Genomic DNA, 15,679 nt, shown 5'->3' with positions numbered 1-15,679 from the left:
CTGAGTGCCTCAAGCTACTACCTGAATCTATTCAGGAATCTGAAAACACATATATGTAGAAATTGTTATAAGGATTTTTGTACAAATTCAATTTCTTTCATTCTATTTTTTTATTTGAAATCACCTGTATTAGTGAGTTGATGGGATTCCCTTTCCTAAGAAATAAGTACATCCGAGTACATTAAAGAAGTGAGTGAATTGCTCAGCTTTGCTTTGTTGTTCCCAGATGCAATTTTTTAATTGCCAGCCTTACAGATTGACTCTGGGATTTGAAAATCTAGATAAATCTTTGTTTGTAATAGCTTTTCTACAGGCCAAATGATGCTTTCATTTATACCTGTGCAACTGCATTAGCCAGATGGCAGCTGGGGGCACAGAGAGCTGGAAAAGGCTGTTGCTGGACAAAGCGTATTTGATAATGAATCAGTAAGAAACAATAAACCCAGATCCTTCGTGGTGTTTTGTAGTTCCTTCCAGAGCGTAGCCACACTGCTCGATGGTTCAGCTGCACTTGTCTTTGTCCTTATCTCATTTGATATCAATGATGTTCTGTGCAGATGGTGGTCATAAAACCACAAGTGGATAACACAAAGCACAAGTACATAAAGACCAAGCATGAAGCTAGGCTGTGTGCAAGGGGGAGAGGGCTGGGGTAGAAGCCCTTCTGTTCACCTCTTGCTGTTCTCCCCTTTATGTCTGAATTCATTGGAACCACAAGCAAGCACTATTGGGGGAAGAGTTTGAGGGCCGAAGAAAATGGGTTAGCTGGATCTGGTGAGCTGGAGGAGGACAGCGAAGAAGCCATGAGAGTATGCTGCTGCAGGCCTAGTTCTCCACATATATTAAGCATTGTTGTAGGAGTAGGATGATGGATGGATGGAGAATGGTAGCAGGTTCCACAACTACCACCTACCCTTTAGCCTTTCAGGCCAGAGAAGACAGCTCAGAGGGGGCTCCTGCTGTCTATGTATCCAATAGGACGAAGTACAGGAAAATTTTGCCCTGCAATGCCGCCCTGGAGGTGAAGAAATTCAGCTTGAGCAAAACTCAGGTTAGCTATCAGATTCTAGTAATCCCATGTTAAATTCCAGAGTTTTTTTGCGAGTTTAATGATTGTCATCATATTCGAACACCCCCTCACCATGCTCCCAGGAACGGAAGTCACTTTAGTGGCAAACCACTTTCCCTAGCCCACCTACCACCTCACCTGTCCCTTCCCACCAGTGGGTTTTATGCTGGTACTTCAGGGACTTGGGATGTGGTAACACATCGCGTTCAGCAGCTGTAGGAATGGATTTCATCTGTAGGATGTAGGAATGGATATGGAAGTCATCTTTCCATACTCTTACTCTTCACAAAATGACAAGACCATTAGTAAGACAATATGCCAGGAGTGCCAGTTCTAGGCAGTGGCACAGCAGCGTGAAATTTCAGACAGAGCTTTGCTAAGGTTGAAAGATGGTTACAGGAGTTTGTGATGAGAAGACCTGAGCAATGGTGAGTAAAGGCAGCCGTGTGGTCTCTACCTGTGATATGAGAGTGCATTTGTGTTCAAAATCAATGCTTTGGAAATGTCTTCAGAGAGCATTGGTTGTGTTGGCACGCTAGGAGCAATGACAATATCCTAAATTCAGTATGAAAATAATTCAGATTGTCTCTAGTGCCCGTTTTCTGCTAGTGAAGATTATGGTACTTAAGAAAAAAAAATTGCTTTCAAGAAATCGAAAATATAACTGGTACTAAACTAGTGGGATCAAATTCATTATATGGAGCCTAATTGCAGCTTTATTGCTCCAGATTTATTCCGATGTAATTCTATTAATATCAAAACTAGGGTAACAAAGCGATGAGTCAGGTCTGTTGTTTGCACATCTCCCCTAGAAATCATTAACTTGTATACAATTACATTAAAATTTAAATGACGTGCTGCTGCAATTTTTGTGCTTGGTTTGAGGAAATCTGCGTATGTTGGAGCCTCTGGGCAAATTAAATTGAAGCAGTTGAGGAAACATCGTGTAACAACGATATGAGGAATGTAGTCAAATATTTATTGTCTTAAACAGCTCGACACAATTTGCATTAATTTAAGTAGGAGGGTCATCAGTTCTGTTGCCCTATCAATATGGTGGAACTTTGAAGAATGGTGCAATGTGATGCAGAAGATGCTTTGAATCAACTTAATTGCTAACTAGACTAAATAACTATTATTTAGTAAAATACTAAACATCTATGCAGAAAACTACTGTGATAGGTTCCAGCTGAGAATACATGAGTTGTAAGCAACAGAAATCTTGAATGAACACGTATTATTTTAGTATGGTAGGATTTAGAAATTCTTGTGGGGCTCTAGTGTGCTGGCACAGTACAAGAAAAGATGACAGGGTGTACTTCATCGTCCCACACAATGAATATGTTATGTGAAATGCAACAGGTAGATAAAATAGGCTAGTGGGAGAAGGGCAGATGGCGCATTCAGGCAACGAGGTACCTGCCTGGTTCAGCACATAGTTCCAACATTTTGTCATTTTGAAGACATCTCTGTCATTCATTTTTCTCTCTCTTTCTCTGCTTAACCCAAAATAAAAAATTGTGCTTAAGAACAGCTGTGAAAACTTAGAATTTTGAATTTTAGGATATTTCAATCAGTACGATTAGGTTTCCCACTAAGAATTCTCATCATCTGCTGTAATTCTTAAGACAGAAATGCACCAAGGGATAGGAAAAGTTTCACCTAAAGTCTCCTTCTGATACTCCCCCCCACGCCCAAACAATAAAGGCTTGTTCACAGCCATAAAGGTTGTTACAGGTGCGTACCTGTGCATGGGCATTTTATATGCACATTTATGAAGCACATTTCATGAAGAGATAAAACACAAGGAATTGTTTCAGCATATTTCAGTCATCATGTTGGATATTGTTTGCGGTGTGTGAACTCCTGTTGCAATAGTTGTCTGTAGTGGTTCGTCCTTGAAATCTGAACTTTCCTTCAACTTTCTCTGTTATTACTTTGCCTATAAATCTGTCCACAACCCCTAAGCAACATTGTCTTTGAACTCCAATGTATCTACTCGATGAAATTCTCATCCAAGCTTTAATCTTCTCTCACCTTGATATATTTTAACTTCCCTCTTTATGGCCTGGCACACAAGCTGAATTTAGTGGTGATAAATGCATTTCTAAGAGTAAAAGCTATAAAGTATACATTAGGGATTAATCTAAGCCAAATCCTCGTTCCCAGCATGTTAAACCTGGGGAAGTCTGAGCTGGGAGGAGCTAAGGAGCCAATGGTTGTAGCTTAGGCTCATCTCTAATGTCAAGCACTTCATTTTTTGTTTGTTTGTTGGTTTTAAAGAGCATGTGTTTATGTTAGATGTCTTTTCTACTGCAGAACATTTAGATAATCACTGAAGTAACTGTCTCAATTTACGTTTGTACTGTGTTCAAGAACAAAGCAAAGAGTTGTTTTATGGAAGTATTTGAAGGGGGAAGAACACACAAATGAATGCCAGAAAGCAAATCTTTCCAGCTCATCCTTCCTATTTGCATTTCCCCAATGCACACAAGGAATGAAATCATAAGTGTGCTTCCTCTTTCAGAAGGGAAGTGGCCACTGTTCTCGCTCGTGTGCTCTGGCAGCATGCAAATTACCAAGCTGTAAGGAAACCAGCTTAATACAGGGCTTTGCTCCTTTTTAATAAAGCTGCTCATTTGCTGATAAAATTCATTATTATCTGGCTCTCTTTTGCAGCTTCTGAATTATGTTGAGCAGTACAATTTAGTAATGTGTAGATCAGAGAAATAGTGTGTTAAAATGTTTTCAAATAGGAGTTATATGTGTGGTGGTTTTTTCTTTTTTGTTATGGAAATTGAATTATTATAATGCCTATGTACATTTAAATTAGCTGTTGTAATTCAGAAAATGAAGGTTTTCAGGAAGGTTTCCACAGTGAAGTTTGCTTGTAGATTTGGCCTGGGGCTGGACTTTGTATTGCTCCTGTTCCACATATTAAATGTGCTTGATCTAGAGCCCTTTTTAGACGATCATAAACCCACCTAGAGGGTAAGAACTGTAGAGCACATTGAGCCTGTCAGAAGAGGGTTTCTACAGGTATATATGCATATGACTATACATACAGCCTTCCTACAAATGTACACAGACTAATTACTTTTTTAGGAAGAACATTCCTATAACCAGTATGATTCAAAAAAGATGTTTAGGCGTCTGCTTAAATTGAAATCTTTAAGAATGAATTTAAAGCCTGCATTTAATTAATTGGATTTAGGCATGTGCTGTGGTGCTTATAAGTCAGGACCAGTTGTCTAAGTCTTGTGTCTTCTTCACTGGAGATTGCAAACACTGAAATGCAAAAAAGAAATTCCAAGGAGATACATACTTGTGCTCAAATGAGATTCTTTATCAAACCCATAACAAGAGGCCACTGGCTTTTGGGATTGGTTTTGGTTTGTTTTCGTTCTGTTCTGCTTTTCAACTCTTTTACTCTCAAGAAAGCACAGCTGGAGAGCATTAACTGAAAACAAATGATGCTGCAGAATATCTGCTTGTTCATTGCTGCTTTTTCAGCTTAATTCTGCTAAATGATGCCTGGCTGAGGTTTTAAACTATGCTTAACTGCATTTAACACTTAAAAGCCAAAAGTATCTGTAAAACAATCCCGCCCTACCCAGCATAAGACATGCAGAGGAGGAGAAGGGAGATTTACCCTTGAGTCCTTCCTTTTTAAAGCTTTCTTGCCTTCCTTTCTTCCTTTAACATATTTAATTTCAAGTACCAAATTTTTGTGGGAAGTGGGTTAGCTCAGATACAGGGCCATGTCTGTGCTATTTTTGTATTTTTACTTCCCCACCCTGTCTGCTAAAAGCAAGGTGCTGCTGTGGTACAACGTAAAGGTTTTTTGACCTAGTAGACAACTGCTGGAGACAGTGGCTGTTCATCAGCCTTGACTGATAACAAAAAATCTCACCATCTGCCACCTGTTACGCTTTTGAAGAAGTGAGTGCAATAGCTTCCATCTGTATATGAACAAGCTGCATGGGCAGGAGGGTGATGTCTGGGGGGGTGGGGGGGAGCAGGCTGAAGGGAGGGAGTGCGTGTGCTCTGCCTGCGGTAACAGCATCAGCTGCTATGGGGGGGGGGGGGGCGCAGAGCTTTGGAGGATGTGACTTTTGCAAAGCCAGCGTAAGTTTGGTAGTAGTCTGCCAGAGCCCAGTGCTCTCCCGTAGATAAACATGGGAGTTAGAGAAAAATGGCGACACTCCTTTGAAAAACCACGGTGTTCCCTTTTGATTTACAGAAGTCTTGAGAGTGGCAATTCCTGTGGATCGCCTGGGCTGTAATTAAAATATGATGTTCCAAGGTGCTTCATTTGTACAGTTTGCTGGGTTAGGCTACAGGGCTTAAAGACATCTGTGGGAAAAATTGATGAGATTTCTTTTATCATGTTATCCTTTGACTGAATTTTTATTGCTGTTAGGAGATTAGCATTTATTATGACTGGTCATAGCCTGTGTTCTTTACTATATTATTTGCAGTTTCCTTTCTTCTAGATTGTGCCATTTAAGGAACACAACTCAAATTTTCCACCAGTTGTATCAGGGAAGCAATAAATATGTCACGGGAGGTGTATTTATGTACTGTATTATGTGTGGGAATTTGGCCTGTACTGTGTAAAATTTAAACAATAATTAAGCTTGGCAGAAAAGTTGGAAGGAAAACTCCTGGCTTTCCATATATTAGTGTGTTTATTGTATGTGATAACTGAATGGTAGTTACAAATTTCTGTATACATTAAATCACCCTAATGGAAACACTTAGGCTGTGTTACCCCTTAGCAGGTGTTTTAATACCTGGAGGAAGGGGGAAAATTCAAGAAAAAGGATTACAAAAAAAAGTGCTGCAGTCTGGAGTATGGTGAGCATTCAGATGCCCTGATGAGGGACAGGAGGTTGTCCATTGGAACAGGTAGGCATCTGGTAGCAGAGTGGTGACAAGCCATGGAGCGAGCTTTCCCTTCATGCCTGGTTTATGGGAGGCCCACCAGAACAGGGACAGTCTAAGAATGTCCTCTTGTGGCCGTATTGGGTCCCCTTTCCATGACAAAGGGTTAACCTTTTGGGGAAGTCATCCCTCTGAAGGTGATGGCCATTGATCTTGGCAAAATATGAGATTAAATTTGAGTGGTGAAAAGTGCAGGGCAGGAACTGGAGTGATGCTGACTTACTGGTGGCAAAGAGGAGAGGACAGAAAGGGGAACCGGGCAGTAGGAACCAAGTACGTAACATGTATAAAAAACCCCTGTGCCCTATATAATTAGGATACGAATGGAAGCGTCATGCATTTTCCTGGTTTCCAAGACTCTGCTCTGTGCACCCGATGTGTTACTTTTGCAAGAGGTTCCTTTCTTCCCCATTCTTGAGGCGATGCTGCACCACCTCGCTCCTCTTGCCAGGCGATGGGTGTTCTGGGGCAAGACAGGTTATGCTGCTGGTGCCTTTTTAATGAGCTGGCACTTCCCCCGTGGCATTGTGGTTAGCACAGCAAAGTTGGGGCTGGGGGGATGTCATCCACATATTTAATGATGCACGATTGCATCTCTGTCTCATAATGCTTATAACACTGTATTTTTTCTTTTTCTTTTTCTTTTTTTTTTTTAAATCTGACTTTAAACCTTACAGCAGTTGGAAACTGTAACATAAATCACTGAATATAAGTGCTTTTTGATAAGTTTAAGGCCAAAAATATCAAAATATAAGATAATTTGGTATCTTAGACCTATAAAATAAATTTTAAAAATCACTTAATTTTTGGTGATGATGATTCTTGCAAAAACTTCCTTTGTTTTTCTGCCAGCTTTAATTTTGCTTGGTTGTGGGGGTTATTTTTCCCCCAGACAACTCTGATTTTGTGAAATGAGATAAAAATATGTTCTTCATAGATTGATGAAAGCCATGAACATTATGTTCTGTTAGAGCTTTAAAAATTTCTTTAAAAAATGAGTATTGTCATTTGGCAAATACCTGTTGTGTGCTAAAAACTGCTCTTTTGTATGAGCCTTATGTAACATTGCAGTTAATAACATTTAGTGTTATTGAATGCTACAGACTTTAGTATCTCAACTATAAAAGCCTGTTTACAAAGATGAGGCAGTCTTTTTGGAGCGCCAGATTGTTAAATAACTACAGGTTGCCAAAACCAAATGAACTTTTCAGCTGGTAATGACGTGCAAATTGCTATCGCAGATGCATGTTTATTGGACAAATGCTCACAAGCACATAGTTGTTTCTAGTTGCAAACTAGTTTCTTTGCCTTTGTCCTTAAAGTGTCAGTGATACCATTAGAATGACTATATCTAGATATATAAATACAGCTATTTTGTGTTATTAATAGCTAAATAGCTGCTAAGTAGCTATTTTTATTTAATTACTGTAATTAATTTAATTTATTGCATAGCTATTTTTAAGCTGTTAGCTGTTAAATTAAATTGCTATTTAAGCTATTTTGTACACCCCTTGTTAAAATGCAGCTCTGCGTGAGAAGAGTGGCTGTTGTTTTGCGTTGTTGTGTGTATTGTCCCCAGGAGTTCAGGTGTCACCGTGTGTGTAATCATAGTGTCGGGAAAGGAGGGTTTGCGACGGAGTACCCTGTACTGTGACTCATGGTGGGCCTGTTACAGATACGCTTCTGAGAAGGAGTGGAAGCAAAGGTCTGTTTCTTTTTTTATGGGCCTTCTTGTAAACTACTGGTACAAAATTGGAGACATGGAAATTAAGCTCTGACACATAAATAAAGCAGCATTATTTTTTTGAGGGTTTTTTTTCCTCCTGAAAAATAGTTGACTGTAGCGTGACAGTTACGAGGAGCTACGTTTGGGTGAAGAGGTTTCGTAGGAAAATTTAAATGAGAAGTCAATTCCTTAAAGTAGGTTCAGGAAGGTGACGCTGGCCCCAGGCTCAGTGTCTATCACCCAACCAGCTGTAGCTGCACTTTTCTCTCCAGTGCTGCTGCAGTCTGAGAGGAAGCCTGGGTTTCCTGTACAGAGCTTGCTCCCTTGACCTGGAGTGTCTCGCTTTGCATTTCTTAGCATGGTTGGGAATTCAATACAAAGAGCCATTCTTGTGAATCATGTTTTCTTTACAATTTTGCATTCCAGCTGAGCAATTCATTCCCCCTCTTTCTAATGGCAAGAACATTACTGGAGTTCATGTAACTTCAGCAAAATGGCTGGTTCATGTTCTTCTGGGGGGCTTGAATGCTCCAGTTCCATTCCATTGTGGGTTACTCTAAAAATACAACACTTATAATGCATATTAAATATACAGAGTAGTGAGGTGTTCTAACAATCAGTTAATATCCCTGAATTTAAAAGTTTTTCAAAGGTAAATATTTAATATTGTGAAAGAAAGACTTTTTCAGTAGCCAAACTTACAGCTAACCACGTGGCTTCAGAATATTCATCTTCCCATCTCTTGCGTTACTAGAATGTTCTCTTCTCAGCATTATTTGTATGATCTCAAATGAAAATAGCATTCTGGAAATACTGTTTTGAACATTTGAATGTGCTGTTGAGTGTTTTGGATACATCAAGTCTGTGTGTGTGTTTTAGGCAGGGTGCACAGCAATGTATACCCAGGATGGTCGGAACTTTTCCTTTGCTTTCCAAAAGGACCAATGCTTACATTTCTGACTGAATTTCCCTGAAAACCTGAAGCACTTATGGTGTTTGCATGTGTGTGAAAGAGATGGTTCAAGTGTTACAGTAGACGATGAGCAACCTCTTTGCAGCGGGCCATTTCCTCATCAGCACGCTGTGCTGTGCTAACATCATCCCAATTCCCCAGCTCCAGTGCAGGAAACAGGTGAATCATTGGAGCTGCGGTGGGGACACAGCAGAGCCTGGGCCTGGCACCCAGCGTGAACACCAGATATTGGCAGCCAGGCTGTACACCAGATATTGGCACCTGATGAATGTTAAAGCGTCTCTGAAATTTCCACTTTCTTATGTCGAGACTGCAGGGCAGTGGCACTCTGGCGTGCCTTTGTTCTACCGGTTCCCAAGGTGGGGGACCTGCTGGGGCTCGTGGTGACCCCCATCTTACCCAGGGCCCGTTGTGCTGGAGAAGGGTGCACAGCTGAGTCTGTCTTCTCAGCTTAAGGGCAGGGTGCTGCTGAAGGGATGCACCCGAGTGCCAGAGTTGAGAAGCAGTCCCAGCTGCCATAGAGCAGAGGATCAAAGGTCTGAACAACCTTTATACAAGCTTTCTTCTGCCTCTTCCCCATAGTAATACAAATGCCTCCCCCTTGAGCTTGGCCAGTTTTCAGAACGTAACTTGTGCTGCTTAAAACCCAAACTTTTTTCCAAGTGATCCTTCTTTGTAAAATGTGTAGTAAAAATGTGAGATGTGATGGATGGGAGAGTGCTTGCATTAAGGTAGATACCAAATGTTTAATAATGATGCTATAGAGTTAGGCTGGCCAAAAATTGTTGATCTTTAAGTTTAAACAGTTTTACATTTATCCCATAAACTATTTTAAAAACTAAGATTATTTCTTCTCCTGAATTTAATTTTTGATCATTTAGGACTATTCACAGATACAAAAAGGTTTTACTTAATGCTAGTATTACAGTTTTTCCTCACATTCTTGCAGCCATCACCCCAGAAAATGTAACTTTTATTTAGTATTGTAGGACAAATCTGTTCCAATTTTGTTGTAGGTTTGAACTGCTGTTGGGTAGAAGGGAGAGTAAAAAGAGTATAGTTAAATTTTCATGTTGTAAAAACACATCCAGTATGTGTAATTTAGCATCTGTTGCAAACACTTGGGGGCATTTTCTTTAGCATTTGAAAATTCCCTGTAGAAGTGAGACAGGAGACATTAATTTAGCATTTCAAGCTTGAAAAATATTTTAACCTTTCCTTAAACTGTGTTTTGAAGTTTAGGATTAATTCTGCCTGTCTGCACAGATGGCTGCATTTTACGTATTTCTTTGTCTAGGAAAAAAAAGAGACCACATGGTTACTTAATGGCTTTAAACACCCTTAGTCTTTATTTTACATCTTCTTAATGGGACTTCAGAGATTCTAGGAAGATACTCAGAAAATCCTTGTTTATGTGTAAGACTTGTAAAATGTGTCCTGGAATGCATGAGCTATTTTTGCTCTACTTTATTAATCCTGGTTAATGAATTTTACAGCTTCATCCTTTAAGATTTAAGGTTCAGAATTCTGGTATGTAAAAATAAAAAGTAAGATCACTTTTGTATAGGAAACGTTACTTTATTACTGGAATGCAAGGGCTCTTGTTTTTTAATCTTTTAATAGACAAAATTATAGGTGAAGTAGATTTTTACAGAGATGTAGACTCCTTATCCAAGTCACTGAAGTGATTATAAAGTTAAATAAGCTTTTTAGTCTTTCAGTGTACAATAGTACAACTAAGCTTTTTCCCTGGATGCTTTGGAAAACACCATAGTGAACTATGGACTATGCAAATCAAATGTGATGCTGGGATAAAGGATGGACGATCCATTAAGTCAGTGGTGTGTCGCCAGAGCAGACAACTATAGTGTACAAAACAAATCCTAAAATTGGATATTTTGCACTTTGCAATGATTTTTTTTCAAGTATTTAAAAAAAAAAATCAGCTAAAGGATTGGTAGATTACCATCATTTGTGTAAATCTATATATGGCACAGATTGCTGTACAGTGTTGAGCACTTGTAAGTGATCTGTCACGTTTATGAAAGGTTATCACTGTAGTATAGGCACATGACTTTTTTTTTTCCTCCGTTTGGAAGTACTAGTAAGGTTTTAAAGGCTACTACTGTTTTGTCTCCTAAAGAGGAAAGGTTTCTTCTGGTCTTTTGAGCTCTTATCCTTTTAAACCAACATGTGCAACAAAATCCATCTGGTTAAAGTTGTTCTTGAAGATAGCTGTAACTGGTTAAAGACTTTACGGCTTTATTCCAGTTCCTGCTGCAAAAAGGTTTCTATTGCGAACTCTGGAATCACAGAGGTCGTTCATGCTGCTATTGGACAGAAATTCTGTGATGTTCCTGCAATTCTGTGTGAGTCTTGCATGCCAGGATGGGATATGGGGATGAGATGATTTGAGATGCTGCAGATCACTGTGTTTGGGTCTCCAATCTTAAGTGCTATCAGCCAGACATTTCTGACAGATACTTAATTCACTTCTATTAAATTGAACTAGGAGCATCTACAGATGTTGGGGGTGTTTGTGTATATACCTATGAGAACACACACCCTGCCTTCTAGTCAGCTGAATCCTGGTCTCCCAATTTATTCATGGAGCATTATTCTGGATTTTTCAGGGGGGGTTGTTTAGGTTTTTGCCTCCAATGAAGGTCGTAGAAAGAAAGGCTAAGAGAGCGTTGCAGGAAAAGCGGTGTTTGCTGAGAAATTTGGTTACCCTTAAGTACCATTTCCAGTTCCTAAGACGCAGAAGGAACTGGTATATAAAGGTCAGAAGTTGCCAGTTTCGTTCACACTGACACGGCATGATGAATGTTGTGTTATAAACAGAGTAGAATCTCTTTGTCTTGTTAGAAATATAGAAGTGTAATAACTTCTTATGCTGCAACTTGGTAAGCCTGAAGAGTGGTTTTGAATTATTTTAAGCCTTACAGGTAAGGAAGCTCAGTCTGAAACTTTGCAGTCACTTATTATGGGTGAAATGCATAGAATTCTGTCTCTGCTTCTATTGATTATCTTAATTGCCTCATGGTTGTCAGGTTTTTTGCAATACCATTACTGTCTTTATTGCCTGGTTAATACAGTACAGAATCTATGGTAATAAATAAAACATTGCCTGTAAAAGAAGATGCTTAAAAATTAACTTTCTTTTCTTTCTTCTGTTTTTTTCAGCGGAACCCCTGCCTTTAATGGACTTGTGCCGAAGATCAATTCGTTTTGCTCTTGGCAGAGACCGCCTGCATGACATAGAAATTCTACCTTTGCCTCTGTCTCTGAAAAATTATTTACAATACCAATAAGACATCGAGAACCGTCTGGCCTCACATTGGACTACATCAATGCAAATGGCAGAAAATTGTTTACAGCAAAATACAAATCTTCGTGATGGACACTTAAGTGTTATTTAATTTTTAATATATTTTTTTTTTCTGAACCAGTGAAAGCAGATCACTGGGGGGGCTACTAAAGAATGTGAAAACATTGATTTGATCGAGATTCATGTATTATCTGTTGCCTGTTGTGTTTACAGTCCTGAAGGCCATTATTCTCATCTCTCATATATTGGTTTATCTTTGTTGCCTCTGGTAAATGCCAATAGAAAATGTGATCTGCAAGATCCACTGTCATGCAGGACAGCGCATTCTTTAATAGCGTGATTTTTTTTTTTTTCTATCTCTCTCTTACACCTCACCCCAATAGCTGAAAATAAATTAGCGAAGGCAAAATATTGACAGTAACTTTTGAAAAATATTTAAACCTTGCCTTTGGTATCCAGAGTTGAGAGCTTTGAGTGTTCAGCACTCAACATAATCAAGCCTGTAGTATCTAAGAGTTCTGACATTAAAAAAGCGGATTATTGGCTGGAAAAAGAGTGTGTGATTTAAAAACACAAGAGGAAAAAAACTGGTATATGTGTCAGAAAGATCAATTGTTGGACATGGTAACAGTAAGATGCAGTCCGTTGTTTTCAAGACCAAATCTAGTCCCTCCAAAGTTCTGCAATTTATAGCAAAGTGTTCACTATCCCAAGAATTTAGGATATTTGTATTTTAGAAAGCTTGTCACTTTTTTATTTGAACAAATTTATAATTTTTATGTGGTATAAACTCTTAAGTACTTGGTTCTCTTTTTAATGTATGTGTGATTATAATGTTTATTTATCTATTTAGAGTCTGTGGAGTTCTCATTTAACTGTTTCCCATCATGTGGTTTTTTCCCCAGCTCCACCTGAAATGTATTAATTTTTCAGGCTCATCCCATTTTTTTTTAAGATGCTGCTTTCTATTTGCATTTCTTACATGTTTCACATTATCTTCCTGATCAGTTATCTAGTTTCTAAACTGGAAGTTGTTGTTATGGCAGGATGTCAAATGTTTAGACTGAGCTGCCTTCAGCATATTTTAATGTGAATTTACTGATGAATGAGGAGAAAATTTCTAATAAAGTCTACTGTCCGAAATAAAACTCATGTCTCCTGTGATGAAGTGTTAAATACATAGCACTGCATACAGAGTTGAAGTTCAGTTCCTCCTGCAGCTTTGCAAATCTTTCTGTTCAGCACTTCTTTTGGATTTCTGCTTTGGGTTCACGTGCGAGAGACATCGCAGGCAATGTCATGTCCTGTTCCTGATTTATCCCACCCACTCTGAGTATAGCTGTGCTTTTAACACAATTCTGGCCAGATTGCTCTAAACAAAACCTCCGTTTTGCACAAAGTTGCACTGTGAGGCTCCATGGTTTTGAGGTAGGTTGGAGTTTGACAGCTGTGCACTGATGATACAGGCAAAACCACTGAACTGGTTGCCCTTTTTTCGGTCACCCCAAGGAACAGAATTACGGTTTTGCTTGGAAAAGAGAAACATGAGCTAAGCAAGGTACAACACCATGAGCAAGAGTGGAAGCAGCAATGACAGGATAACACAGGGATGTAAAATTTAAATAACAAGTATTTGCTTCTCTGGGCTTAACTGTGTAGGATGATGCTTGCTTCAGCATCGACTTACTTTCCGACTTTCTTTCACTTAAGGTGAGAGGTACGTACTGTATTCCTTACCTTAGTCTTGCAAAGGGGAAGTATTTACAGCTGTGATCTGTATTTCCTACTTTTCCCACTTGTTTTGTTCAATTTAAACCTTTTGTCTCAATAGGTACATAGGAAGAAGGAGATACAAAGGTATAACAACTCATTCAAAAGGAAAAATATAGCTATGTCAAGTGATTTTTCATAAGCAAGGTAAGCAGCTGTTCAGGAATGGCGTAGTAATCCTGGTAAACCTTATTTTTCCATCACTGAAGTCCATTTTAGCTAAGCATTTCTTAAAATTAATGTTTTATTGTACTAATTATTAGTGTAACTAGACTTCATGTTCGTTTGAGTAACTGCAGTGACACAAGTGTTAAGTGTTTTCTTTGTTCTTTCACTTGACCAGGCGGACAGGTTTTTAATGTGATAGTGAAGTTGGAACTGATATCATGAGACAAATTAGTGGTGCTTCTATATGTTAATTAACCTAATTATTTTACAGTTGGAATGGAATTTCAGTTAGTGCCCCTCTTTTGATGATTCCTCTAAACCAAATGTCCTTATTTTAACTTTTCAAACATTTTTTCTGACACTTAGATGTCTTCCAAGAGTGCCAGTTTTACAGGAATGGTACTTTAATTTTTTTACTGTTTCCTAATTGCGTGTTGTGGATGGTAGCTACGCCCCTTCATGTGGGGACTAAGGCCCTGCTGTCGAGAGTCAAAGTCTTTTTTGATAGACTTTTCTTGGTCCACAGAAGTCTTGTAAGGAGGATGTACCATGCAGAATATTAAACGATACTTGAGTGTTCCTGCTGACCATCCCTTTTCAAATAGATTCCCTTCTGGGAGGGCTCATAGGGAAGCCAGAGTGCCCATCTGTATCGCTAAGAATGAGCCAAGGATTGAGGCAAAGCAAGTAGTTACGAGTACCTCCTCACCAAATGGACCAAAACAACTCTCCTCTCTGTTGCTGAACTGCAGCCTGGGTGGTATGTTCCTCACAGTGTCTCAAGGCTCACTTTACTAGAATGCAAACATTGTTTACTGTCTGCTTCAGGAGTGAATTGGCGATAATTTATAAGGTGGCAATGCTTTTGCCCAAAACAGAGGTCAAACACTGAGTTGCAATCATTCTTCAACCAAGGCAGTTGAAACTTCTGTCTCTCTATCCTGGAAGCCTTAATGCAGCAAGATACCTACCCAGAAGTCCACTCTCAGGCATCTAGCAGAGAAGATGACTGCTTACTACAAAGCTGTACTACAAGATTTGCAGTAAGATCTCTCTTGCATCTGTGTTTTTAATTTCCAGCTTTCATCACACAAAGAAGCATAGACAATAGATGTGATGGGTTTTCAGCTTTTGTGTCCCTGTGTCTGAGCAAGAGGAGTATAGCTTTTCTAGACATGATCTGGAAGTGTTCCCATGGCTGGTAAACTAAGCCTAGTAGAAACCTTTAAAGCAAAACACAAGTGTTTATTGTAGTATTTAAAGGAAAAGGACACATGCCTGGGGCCTGAACTGAATTGCAACCTTTGTGATGAGTGTGTGCCAATTGGTTGCAATAGGAAGTGTTTCATCTACTCTTTGGGATTCGGATCTCTACTATGGCCCTTTCCTAGGAAGTATTGAAGGTGCAGAATTCCTCCTGTGGTTAAGGCTTGTGGATACATTCATCATAGCTTCTTTTTGTTATTTTCTCTGTATTGCTGTTCATCCTTCAGCAACTCCTGTAAGGGAGGGGGCTTGATTAATCCACCTAGAGGTGCTGCTTTTGTGATCATGATTCGCAAGTAACCTCAGTGACGCTCTTAGCTTTTAGATTTACTAAAGTTGTAATTTTATAATGCATTTGGGGTCGAATTTGAGAAGCCATTGTCCTTTGGTATAGAAGTTGCCACACACATGTCCCTACTACTATGCTAT

At 39.2% G+C, this 15,679-nt stretch overlaps 1 protein-coding gene across 1 annotated transcript in view; it reads left to right on the top strand.

Moving 5' to 3' along the window:
* SPSB4 (splA/ryanodine receptor domain and SOCS box containing 4) overlaps positions 1–12,029 on the top strand; it is a 68,318-nt gene extending 56,289 nt beyond the window's left edge. Inside the window, exon 2 of the mRNA XM_086468315.1 lies at positions 11,902–12,029. Coding sequence (XP_086324441.1) covers positions 11,902–12,029 — 128 coding nt within the window. The remainder of the gene's footprint in view (positions 1–11,901) is intronic.
* Positions 12,030–15,679: the final 3,650 nt, after the last annotated feature.

Source organism: Leptosomus discolor, chromosome 7 (assembly GCF_034619465.1).
Source record: "Leptosomus discolor isolate bLepDis1 chromosome 7, bLepDis1.hap2, whole genome shotgun sequence".
Classification (NCBI taxonomy): Eukaryota; Metazoa; Chordata; class Aves; order Leptosomiformes; family Leptosomidae; genus Leptosomus; species Leptosomus discolor.
The sequence above is the reverse complement of the archived record's forward strand: the minus strand, read 5'-3'. Positions and strand labels throughout refer to the sequence as shown.